The sequence below is a fragment of the Amblyomma americanum genome, chromosome 5 (genome assembly GCF_052857255.1).
Source record: "Amblyomma americanum isolate KBUSLIRL-KWMA chromosome 5, ASM5285725v1, whole genome shotgun sequence".
In the NCBI taxonomy this organism is placed as follows: Eukaryota; Metazoa; Arthropoda; class Arachnida; order Ixodida; family Ixodidae; genus Amblyomma; species Amblyomma americanum.
The window spans coordinates 172,127,417-172,140,387 of NC_135501.1; the positions used below are offsets into that span (position 1 = coordinate 172,127,417).

The window sequence follows — 12,971 nt, forward strand, 5'->3', positions numbered from 1 at the left end:
CCGCAACTGGAGCAGCTTTTCCAGCTTCACGACCTTCGCGCGGCTCTTGCCAAAATGCGCAGGGGGACGGCGCCCTGGAGGGATAAGGTCACAGTCAAACTGATGGCAAACCTCCCCGATCGGGCATACGAAACCCTACTTGAATATATCAAAGCCATTTGGACCGGGGACATTTGGTTGCCACCCGATTGGAAGACATCATTGTTAACCTTTATCCCTAAGGCGGGGAAACCTGTAAACACAGACAATTTCCGGCCCATCTCTTTCACTTCATGCGTAGGAATATGATGGAACGATGGTCCATGACCGCCCCTCGGAATATCTCGAGAGCAAGAACACTTCCGCCGACACCATGTTCGGCTTCCAACCTCATAAGTCCGCACAAGACATACTTTTACAGTTTCATCGCGAGGTTCTCGAACCCATAGAACACTCACACAATGACAAGATAGTCCTATAGCACTCAATCTGAAGGGTGCGTTTGAAAATGTTAAACACGCCGTCATATTAAAACATCTTAGCCAGACCAACTGCGGTTCACGTACATTCAAGTACATCAAACATTTCATAACAGACCGCTTGGCATATATACGCTTTCAGAGACTGAGTACGGCCCGTTTGAGATGGGAATGTGGGGCACACCACAAGGCGCTGTGTTGTTCCCGCTTCTTTTTAATATTGCCATGATGCACCTCCCGGCACAGCTGGTGAGTGTCGGCGGTGTTCAGCATGCACTGTACGCCGATAACATCAACATCTGGGCTACTACGGGAAACATAGGAGAGATGGAGGAATGCCTGCAAGCAGCGGCGAGCACAGTATATCCCTATGCTACGTACTGCGGCCTCCAGTGCTCCCCGTCCAAGTCTGAATTTGTGCATATTCGACATTCTCCCAAATGTAAAATCTCCGTTCAGCTCTCTCTCTCGCCAGCGTCCCAATCCGTGAAGAGCAGGAGCTGCAAATACTCGGCCTCTTCATTAATCAGCATCGCAAGGCAGACACGGCCCTTGCCAAACTCCGCAAAGTCGGCGACCAGGTGGCCAGAATGGTTCGCAGCGTTTCCAACAACCGAGGAGGGTTACGAAGTAAGGATGCGGTGCGACTCGCCCATGCCTTCGTAACTAGTCGAGTACTGTACAAGACTCCTTACCTCTGCTTACGGAAACATGACGAAGATAGCTTGGAGGTTGTACTCCGCAAAATTTTCAAGAGAGCCATCGACCTCCCGACCTCCACTTCCAACGCGCGACTGTTCACGTTGGGGATGGTGAACACCTATCGGGAACTTCGCGAGGCGCATCTCGTTAACCAATACACGCGTCTCACTCAGACCATGTCCGGTCGCCGCCTCTTGGACCGGTTACATATCAGACATGACCACCATACGATGGAATGGGTTCGAGTGCCCGAACTATGGAGACGCGCCCTCTACTTTCGGCCCCTTCCGACTACGATGAACAAGGAGGACCATAATGGCCGGTGCCAGGCGCGGGCGGATGCCCTGCACCGCCACTATGGTCTTTACGTCGACATTGGAGGCCCCTACCACTCCAGGGGAAATGGTACATGGCTGCAGTCATACACGAGGGAAAACAGGTGGATAGCCTCTCGTTCAGAGCGCCCAGCTCAACTCATGCGGAGGGGGTAGCGATCGCACTCGCAGCCTCCCGTCCCGAGTCTAAATTCATCCTCACAGACTCTCGCGGAGCATGTCGTAACATTGAGTTCGGTTTGATCGCTACACTTGCTCACCAAATTGTTCACCAGACTACTCGCGACTGCAATACAACTCATCGCTCATCGGTCTCATCGGTCACCGGCCACCAAGGCATGCCAGGTAACGAAGCCGCCCATGACGCAGCCGGCGCACTCACCGGGCACCAGGCGTTTCTTGGGCGGACCTTAACCCAGATCACATCCCTCTTCTTTCTTTTAAAGACATTACTGAGCCCTATCGCGCCAAAAAACCAGCGCTACCCGGTTCCTATGAAGGGACTGGGTAAAGCTGCGAACGAACTCTTCTTAGGCTCTTTACAAACACCCTGCTGTGCCCGGCGGTTCTCAAGCACTTGGTTTCTTGTCATTGTGGGAGGTAGCCGACACCTTTCACATGGTTTAGGCATGCAGGTAAAATCCTTCTCTCCCCCCCATCACCCCTTCCTCTACCCGAGAGGACTGGGAGGCGGCTCTGCTCGGCTGCCACGAACTATCGGCCCAATAGGCCCTGATTCGGCAGACCTGCGCAGCCTCCAGGACCAACGGGATCCCGGAATGAGGGACTCGGCCTTCTATTGTAAGTGGCGAGACCCACTAGGGGCCTCTCCCCGCACACCTCTCTGTACATATAGATTAATAAATGCTTTTCACCACCACCACCGCTTATCTACGCCTAAGCCGCCAGACAGCTCCAGCAGAAGCGTTCTTTTTTCTTCCGCCTCCACAGCGGTCGACTCATTTCCGTCTGCCGGGCCATCACTCCAACGATCTCACTTACGGCGCACACCGGACAACCTCTGTATTGGTTATGCCTGCGGCACTGCCGGTCACGTGAGGCGTCACTGCAGCCTATGCAGACCCTCCAGCCAAGCCCTACACCACTCCACAGCCTTTTAACCGCACTTCGCACCCTGGACCCTCGTCTTCTCCCATCGCAGCCCGTCGGTTTGCCGCTGTTTCCCACCTTCCCGTTGGCGCTCTGTTTCCCTGATGCGCCGCCATCCCCCTCCACCACCGCAAAACTAGTCACCATAGTTCCGGAGACAAGAAGTCTGAGTTGGTCGACCAGTTCAAGGCTTCGACTTACTCCGTCGAACGTGATCCCAGTTTCTGCCAAGGGCACCCTATGCTTTCGCCCTTATTTACCCACGCAGCTCTGTACGTCTTCAGCGGGTAACTGTGCGGCTACCTGCGAAAGCTTACAAAACCTTCAATGGTTAACTAATTCTCAACTCACCATGCCTTTGGGTGCTTGTAGGCCCAGGGTCGCAATTTAGGACGTTCTGTATATCATTGAATTTATCGTCTTTTCATCGTTATCTCTCGATGCCATCATAGGCGGTGACTTTCTTTCCCATCTTCTTTCTTTCTTTCCCTGCTTCTTCAACTCAGCGAAGACCTTGTGGGCACTACCACACTCACAGCACCAAACTTACTGTGGCTGGCGAGTCCGCGATCTCTCCGTGAAGTGTTCTAGTCTCTGCTCCCTGGGACTCGGCTTCCTAAAGACCTGTCATATTCGCCCTGACCGACAACTGCGTGTCACTCCACTTTCTAACCCTGCCGTTCGCAGGGGTTACTTTAGCCGCCGCTTGCAGCGCCTGTCCCGTCCTGAATCCATTCCTGCAGCCCTTTTCTCTTATTTCCTATAAATTCCAGGGTTACATCCAGCCCTCGCAGACGAAAACTCCTGCTCCTCCCCGGTGCCTTTACTTACTCCTTGCAATCTCTACTAATCCCGTCCCCTGAGCGTCTTCACCCGCTCGCACGTCTCAAATCAACTCTGCCGGAAAAGTCCCAGCTTCTGGCTCTGCAAGACGAGCCTCGTTCCTCGCTTGACTTTTCCCACCACCATTTGCGCCCCACATCAGCTGTTGCCCATCTGCTGTTAGGCATCAGATCAATACCGAAACCCGTTCGCCGTTGCCCACCAGTTGACGACTTTAGGCCACGTCGTATCTAAGGACTGTTTGCTTCCTGACCCAGAAAACCTGCGTGCTGTTGTAGTTCCCGTGACCCTTCACGATGAAGGAACCTAGTTTATCAGGGTATTCTCCTGTTTCCGAAGATTTATCCTCAATTTAGTTTCAGTCATCCAACCTCTGACTGCCCTTCTCTGCAGTAACAGCGATCTCTCCAGCTGGAGTCCTGGCAGTGACGGTGCGTTCAGGTCGTTGCGCCCTCGTCAATTTGGTCCCAATCCTCCAACGCAAATCCACACGCACGCCAGTAGCGCAAGTACAACACCGCTGGACGGAGCACTAGTGGTTTCTTGTCATTTTGCCGCATCTACGACTCTGAATTATCCTCGCCACCTGACACCATTCTTCCTTACCTGCCTGGTTCATTGGAGTCGACAACCGTTTTTGAAGGCTCCCAATGCCCTGAAGGGTGCCGGCAGCTCTACTGGTCGTTCAAGCCTGACGACCAGGGGCGCCATAAATACCATTTCTTCAACTCTCAATGCGCTGACCGTTTTTTTTTCGCCATGCCTTCTTTAGATCCATGTGCCTTCTGCCTCCCCTGGCCTCTCTTCAAACTTACTTTTTCAGTACCACGGACCCTACCACGTCCTTCAGCGCTCTTCTCTCGTTACCTACGCCGTCGAGCCAAAAGCACCCTCGCCAGATCTGGGACGACGTGGGCGCAAGACAGTCAGCGTGTCTCGTTTTAAACCGCACCACTACTCATGCGTCTTGTTGTGCCCCCAAATCACCACGATTCCTCACTTTTTTCCATCCCGGCCTATTGCAAGTGGGAATATGAGCCGTAGCTGGAGTGGCAGAAGTGCCTAACCTTCCTTACCGAGCTGCTCCTACCAATAAAGGCTGTTTTATAATTATTGCTTTTATCTGGCTAATGTCAATAAACAAAACAAAATCAACAATGCTTTTGAACTCGGACGATCCTTGTCGCTGCAGTGAAGCGTCTCTGTGGACATTAATTCAAGAGAAGCTGTTTGTTTCACTATAATATGTCTATCGAAATCATTTGAGATGCCCTTTAAAGGACCGCTGGCTCCCCGGAGGCATTCTTTGAACATTGGGTCCGGTTCCATTATGATCCCTCGCTGGGCCATTAGCGGAGTGTGTGACAGAAAGCGATGTGTCGCTTAGCACCACCTAACTTTTAAACATAAAATCTTATTTTCAGCAATATGGAGTGAATGTGATGCAACTAGGTTAAAAAATAATGCCTACTTGGATGGCAAGTTGTCTTGATCTCATTACAAGAGTGTCATTTTCTTACTGCATTTAAATTGTGGCCCAGTGGACCGGCCAAAATGTGAAATATGACAATGTTCTGCTTTTGCTGGCATTTTCATATTTACTAAAAGCTATGCCTGGGAAATAGCAAGAAGACCTAATATTTGTTTGCTGCTACTTGTGAACGGAAAAAGTTAAGGGCACTAATTTGAGAAGTTGCGTGGCGTTTTGCCCCGCTGTCTCCAATATTCCGTAGTCGCGTGCATAATGCTGCGCGCGTGCTTGCTGTAGAGAAAGAAGGCACAGAGACCATCATCGAGAAAGCTTATCGTCGTAGAAAAGCAGCCTGGAAAAGCCTTTCCTAAAATCAGAGCCCAGCTAATTAGATAAATTATAAGTTCTCTGCATGTTTCAAAAGAACTATTAAAAAGGCAAAGGAGGATTATAATCAAAATTTAAACACGTATCTCTCAAAACCCCAGAATAAGAAGGCTCTCTATAGATTCATGGCGCAGAATAACAGCTCTCCGGCCTCCAATCGCATAAGGTCAATGGTAATGTCTCCGCAGGAGGCTAAGCAAAACCTTGAACGCATCGCGCAGGGGCTGGCCTTACGTTTCCAGGTACAGAAAGCAGAACCTTTGCACACTCTCACCCCCAGCTCGGACTATCCTGAGGTCGACGTGTCGGAGCTCCTGCAAATTGTTTCCTAGATGCACTCTGCTGCTCCGGGATCTGACGGGATTACTGTGGGCATGTTAATAATTTTAGCGCATGACTTTCCAACTCACCTTCTAGATATTGTAATTGCGTCATTGGAAACCTCTTGGATTCCTCAAAGTTAGAAAATTGCGAAAATAATTTTACTTTTAAAAAATGCAGACAATGGATTTCAATTAGACAATATTCGGCCGATTGCTTTAACCTCAAATTTAGTAAAGCTAATAGAAAGAGTAGTACACAGTCGCCTCACAAAGCATGTTCATCATATTAACGGCCTCAGCCCCGCACAGATTGGCTTTCGTCGCGGCTGTTCCATATGGTCCGCGCATGTGGATCTCGAGAGCCGAATACGACTCTCAATGCGCCAGAGAGAAGTTTCGGCCTTGGTGACGCTTGACGTTGCGAAGGCCTATGACAGCGTGGAGCACACAGTCCTCATTAACAAGCTTTCTCAACTACAACCACCGCATTACCTCTACGCCTGGATTTGTGAATTTCTAAAAGATAGATTTTTCTTCTGTAGAGACGGATCTTTTTGTTCTAACACCTACGGTCAATCAAGAGGTGTGCCGCAAGGCTCTGTTCTTTCTCCGCTGCTTTTCAACATATTAGTTCGGGACATCCCCATTCATCCTAACGTTACAGTTTATGTATACGCAGATGATATGTTTTTTTCGCATCAGCAAAGGATATTCATGTGCTCTACGGGTATTTGCAGGCATATCTGAATGCTCTTGAAGTCTGGTTGGACCAAATCAATTTATCACTTAATGTCAGCAAATGTGGCGTGCTGGTATTTCCACCCGACGCTCCTATGTACATCTCGCTAGCCTACCGCTCCACTCGAATTCCGCAGGTGGAGTCGGTTAAATACCTAGGTGTTACTTATGACCAAAATTTGGACTGGCGACACCATATTAAGAATAATGTTATTAAAGGGGAACATGCACTGGGCCGTTTGACCCGAGTTGGCAATAAAAAGTTTGGCATGCGTCGTGACACGCTACTGTTGCTCTATAAGGCTTATATGAGACCGATTCTGGAATTTGGTTGCCCCTTGTTCTCTGGTAGCGCGTACTACAAGCTGCAGCCATTAGCCTTACTGGAAAGGCGTGCCCTACGGCTATGCCTCGGGCTCCCAAAATCAGCTTCCAACGCTGTCCTTTATCTGGAAGCCCGTATCCCCAACCTCTATTCCCGCTTCCAACTTCTAACAGTGCGTACTTTCCTCAAGTCTTTTGACCCGGCCCCAGGCGTTAGTATTCCAATTTTTGTACCCCAAACAAACCTTTTTTTGACTAATCACTGGTCACGTTATCAGCTTCCGCAAGTTAGGTTCACGCAGAATCTGCTAGCTCCGCTTTAGGTTGATCTGATCTCCTTGCAACGAGTTGCTGACACGCAGGCTGATCCCGTCTTCTATTACGATTTTATTTTCCCGTCCCATGCGTAGCATATGCCCGCACATACCCTAAATGGTCTTCTTTCTGAACACCTACAGAATTTTCCACATCATACTGTTCTCTCCACTGATGCCTCCGGCAGCGGTGAGAAGGCGGCGATTGGCATATATTCACAGGATCTAGCTTGGAGCTACTCCGTTCGTATCCTTGATTATACTCCTATATTCTTCGCAGAGTTTTTGGCCATTGGTTTGGCTCTTCTCAAAATTCCCAGACATGTCGCACGGGTTCTTATTCTTACAGACTGCGTTTCAGTTATTGTCTCTCTCCAAAATTCGGAAAAATCTTTCTTGACTCGTTCACTTAGGTTTTTTGTTCCGAGCACAATGCGCGAGATCCGTTTGGTCTGGGTACCTGGGCATTCAGGCGTCTATTTTAACGAGGTGGCTGATTTATTGGCAAGGTCAGCTCTCAGCGCACCTGTAATATATCCCGTCCCTCACCTCATTCTGTTAGCAGCTTCACGTTTCCAGCGGTGCCAACATATTTCAGCCACTTTGAGTGATCCGTTGCTCAATACCGTGGACTTTCAACACCTAAAGTACCCATGGAATATCCGGTGGTGTAAGTCAAGGCTTTGTGAAGTGTCCATGACGCTCCTGCGATGTAGAATCCCTCACTTAAACTTGTACTTATGCAGGTGCGGGTTCGCTGCGACAAACCTTTGTGTATCATGTGGGCAAGTTGAATCTATCGATCATTTTCTCCTCTCTTGCCGGCGGTTCGCGGTTCAGAGAAAGCAATATCTGGAGGTTCCTCTTTCGAGACTAGGACTGCCTCTGTCTCTTACAGTTCTTATATCGTTCGGTGCGAGTGCCAAGGGATTCCCGTTAAGCAGTGTATGCGGCTACCTTCACGATTACATAAGTGCAACTAATTGATTATCTTGTTAGCTATATACAAAATTCTTTCGCATGTCCAAAAAAGGCTAGATTGATTCTATTCCGGATGACTCATACCTCTTGAATTCATTTTATTTTTCCAATTTTTTTATCTTGATTCAGTCTTCTGACGTTTCCTTCCCCGCGCAAATGCTTCATTGGCATTCTACTCTATACCTTGGCCAATCCCCCCCACGTGGGTATGTGCCATATTACTTGAGGAGAAGAAGAAGAAGAAGAATCATCGCTCGTGTTCTCGCCGATCATTTCTAGGTTTGCAACAACCGGGGCTACTACAAATTCTTAGCAGGCGGCATCATGATTGGGCGGACTGTTGAATCTGACTACCTCATCTACTTCTGGGACAGCAAGTATACCATGCAGCAGAAAGTAAGTTGACGCTGAACCGCCTTTCACTAATTTGGGTTTTTTTAACAGCAAAATGAAGATGCACGCAAGACAAATCAATGAAAATATGTGGCAAATCAATGCGACGAAAAAAAAAGCGGAATATATTAACAATCCCACCGCCCAAAATACATGGGAAGATAGCTACTGCAGTGACGAATAATTGGGAACGGACCAGTAGTATAGCGAAATAAAAAAGTATTGAAGATTTATAGGAATCGAAAAAAAATACAAAGCAAGAATTGAATCTAGTGCGTTGTTAAACTAACCTAATTCTAACGCGATTAACACTCTGTCAAGTGTTTATACGGAGTTAGTCTGTATAAAAGCACAACTCCGAAGGTCATTACATTTAACTACTGCAGAACCAAATGCAGATGCCTAATTTGCCTCTCTTCGGGTGATACAAGAAGGGATATCTAAGGGCACTACAGTAGGTCGTTGCGTTAAAAACTTAGTGAAATGACTGATTTATCGAATTTTTACGTGGGGGGAAGAGAATTAGAAGTAATAGGGAGCCGCGCAGATATGTTAAGCAGTGATTAGCGGGGCTTAAAACTGAAAGCAGTTATATATTTTGACGGACGAATAGTAGATGAATAATTTCCTTACGTTAATGGGTGCCTTCAATAGGTGGCCACGTATGTAACATAGTCTCCTTGACGTCTTTGTATATATACCGATAGTTAGGCAGACAGATAAAACGTACATATTAAACGAATATAAATACGTGAATTACGAGAAATTGGAGCTGACACGTGCTTACTTTCGTAATATCTTTTCATCTATTGTCACAATTTTTTCGCATGAGCAGCTCGGCCCCTCTATATCGATTTAGAGTAGCAACATTTCTCCCCTGGCTGTGGCTTACACGTTGGCCAAGGCAATACAATTTCTCAGTACAAATGTGACTTTCCTCTTCTGAATGTTTTTTTCTCATTTTTGTGAAAGCTCACATGTGCACCGTATTTTTCACTTGCTTTACTACTCCATAGCATGCATTCTGAGCATTTCGCCGATTGTCTTCGCAGCTAGATAGTATGAACAAAACCGCCAACATGCGGTCTAACATGGTCTGGCTGGTGAACAACGTGCACCTGGGAGACTACACGAATTCTTGCGAGACCGACCCGTTCTTGAGGCTCAAGATCATCAGGAACGACCTTTTCCACATCCCTGATTGACCAAGCCACGCCCATCGCCCGGATACTGCGGGAGGGCAAGCCACGCTCCCCATCACTGTGGGGAGAGGGGATTTCTTCAGATAACCGGCTATGATGTGAAACAGAATTGATGTTTTTGTTGTGTTTGCGATACCTACGGCGTCTGACCAGTTTCATTTGCACTCCTGCTCGAACGGGCGCAGGCTCTTATATACCATAGTTGAGAATTTTAAAGCACATTCTAACCTAACAAAATCTAGCGCACAACACCATGTCAGTCAGATACAAAACCCTAATCGCGCTTGAAATGGCTCCAGTGCCACATCTACCAGAAGACCGGGGTTAGGCCTATTTACTTCGGTTTGAGGGAATTTCGTTGAAGATGTTAGGCCAAGCTGTAAACGTTGCAGTGCCTTAGGTTTTTTTCTCTGCCAATATTTGCTGCTATCTGTGCTGCTTTTCAAGAGCCTCACTGGAGTTTTCGCCCCAAGGCTGCGGCGGAATGCTATGACCACGAAATTCAAACCTGGGCCGTCCAGCAGGTCTCGGCGGCTCTTGAAATACAAAGACCGAGCGAAACCGACGGAACGTTGCCCTTCAGGGCGACCGACCGTGGGAGTAACACGCGCTGGAGTTTATTATAGACCACCCGCTGAGAAGCCGTCAGGGATCGCGTCGCGGCACCATTTAGTCATGGTGTCGTTCTGCAGGCGACTAAAGTTGTTTCTCTCTCTCCCAAGGCAGATGGAGTGGAAAGGGGGGGGGGGCGCTACTTTCGTTTTATAAATTACCGTTCACAATCCTGACGTCTCATTCTGTTATAAATTATTTGACTGCTGCATCGATTTTGGAAGAATTTCTTATAAAAGAGTGTTGTTGATAGGAAAAATCTCTAGCCGTAAAGCGCTATTTTGTCATCTTAACGGTGCAATACTGTGATTATTATGGTGTAGAGGTTGTCAAAAAAATTGAAGGATGATTAAGCTTCACGTTTAATACTAGTACGCGATAGCGTTAACTGGTCCTGTTCGCATCTACCGCTCAATTACGCTATTTCTAATTTCCACTTTCATAATTACCCATATACGTTTAAGTACCTGCTGCTAACGCAATTCACCAGGTCCACTATTATTCTGCTTGAACCAACGAGTCCTCGTGGCCTATAAGTGGCATGCCCGTCTCGCAACCAGTAAGTCCTCGGTTCGATTACCATCAACATCCAAATTATACCAATTTTCTCAAGCTCAGTTCTACTAATTATTTCCTTCCGTCGGGATTTTTCGCCAATGGGCAATGACGCCGACGCATGAGGAACGATGCAAAGCGAGAAGTTGTAGCTGCATTTTTGAGCGTACGGAATTCACTGGCGAGACAGCAAGACACAAAGGAATTTGCGACTTCCTAAATCCTGACTGAATTCCTGACTGAATCCTTCCTGAATTTGGACTTCCTGAATTCTTGAATCTTATTCTGGTTGCGTGGCGGAGTCCTAAAGCTTCCGGCTTACCAGCACCACCTAATGAGCATATACCAGAGATATGAAAAGAATGAATAAGAGCGGAATAAGAAGTAATACCTCTCTGCGGTTGTGTGGCACAGCGGATTAGCGTTCCATTCATTGCTCAAAGAAAACTTATCGTTCTGAGTGGACAAAGGCGAGGACAGGATGGGCGCTATGCTTACTACTGAATGAAAACAACGAAAAAACGTCCTATCACTAAGCAACTACACGCATGCGCCAACCTAGAAAGAATGCAAAAAACAATGATAACTGAAAAATCAGGCGGTAAAAGAACAAAAAAAAAGCGAAAGCTCATGAAGACTCATGTGCAAACTTCCAGGATTTCCCTCGCCATTAGGTCTTTACCACGTCCTAAAATTTGAGTACGGTTTAGAAAGCCGAAGAAACCTGCGCATCTCTTGCAGGGCTTTGGCGAGTGTTCACCAGTTTGCAGACGAAGAGAAGAGGCATGTTCACCCAGCCTTATGTTTAGACATATCCCCGTCCGCCCAATGTACACACTACCACAGCGATGAGGGAGCTGATAAACGATGTCAATGGTTCATGAAACGCACGGTTTCCTGTGGTTTTTACTACATACTCTATTGTTTTCTCTCTCATGGCCTTGTCATCTTAAGGGGTGCTGGAAACAACTCAAAATTTCTCTGCCACTTTCTTCAAGTTGTGCAAGAGACTGTGTACATAAAGCTTTATTTTAAACTTCCTTTTCTGTTTTTCTACTGGTGCATTTTGTTTCGGTAACTGGGTGTTTTTACACTCAGGTTCAAGGACTTAGGAAAGCTGGCTTGCCTGCCGATGTTGTTGCAGTAGTCGCAAACGCTGTAAGGAAAAGAAAACAACCAAAAACCTACAAAAAGAAGACACCCAATTACCTCACTAAAAATGCCAGCCTGTCACGAATAAATGGGTTGCCCCCTTACACGGTGGGCAGGTGAGCAGTCTGCCACAAAACCGGCTTCAGAGAAATAGACAGAAAGACAGAAGGACAAACGGACAAACTCACAACGACCATATGCTGTCTTACTGCATAGACTGTCTTAACGTGCATATACTGGCTTACTCGACACTGCATAAAAGAAAACGCGCTACGAAAAATTTAGTGTCCGTGCTCATTTAAGACCAACCAACATCAGCCAGGAAAATCTCCATCATCTTAATCCACAAGAAAGGGGACGTCAAGGACTTGAAAAATTACAAACCAATCAACTTAATGTCTGTTGCCTACAAAATATTTACCAAGCTAATAAATCTAATAGACTCAGGACAACTTTGTACTTCAATCAACTAAATGATCAGACATGATCTCTTAAACGATACTCGACAATAGACCACATTCACAGTATCAATTAGGTCATAGAGAAATGTGCAGAATATAACCAGCCGCTATATATAGCCTCAACAGATTACTAGAAAGCATTTGACTCAGTCGAAACCTGAGTTGTCATGCAGGCATAACGAAATCAGGATGTCGATGAGCCTCATGCAAAAAATGCTGGAAGATATGTATAACGACGGCAAAGCTATCATGCATAGTTCTCCATAAAGTCAGCAATACCGAGAAAGAAGGGTGTCAGGCAATGAGGCACAATATCACCATTGCGACTCGCCGGCAGCAATTTACAGGAGGAATTCAGAAGCTGGGATTGGGAATGGGTGGGAATAAGAGCTAACTGAGAATACCTTTAGAAACCCACACACATTGCAAGATTGCATTCGGGGTTAGGCCATCGTAATAGTTCCCTCGCACTTATAGATAATGGGTGGAGAGCACTTTGCAGGGTCTCTCAGTTCATGAATGGCACATTGTTAATATCCCTCAAGATAAAAGTATATAACAGCTGTAACTTGCCAGTACTCACCTACTGGGCTAAGACATCGAGGCTAAC

At 47.1% G+C, this 12,971-nt stretch overlaps 1 protein-coding gene across 1 annotated transcript in view; it reads left to right on the forward strand.

Annotated features, from left to right (window-relative positions):
• LOC144135302 (uncharacterized) overlaps positions 1-9,667 on the forward strand; it is a 32,024-nt gene extending 22,357 nt beyond the window's left edge. Inside the window, exons 13-14 of the mRNA XM_077668012.1 lie at positions 8,266-8,382; positions 9,432-9,667. Of these exons, the coding sequence (XP_077524138.1) occupies positions 8,266-8,382; positions 9,432-9,584 (270 nt within the window). The 3' untranslated portion in view covers positions 9,585-9,667. The remainder of the gene's footprint in view (positions 1-8,265; positions 8,383-9,431) is intronic.
• Positions 9,668-12,971: the final 3,304 nt, after the last annotated feature.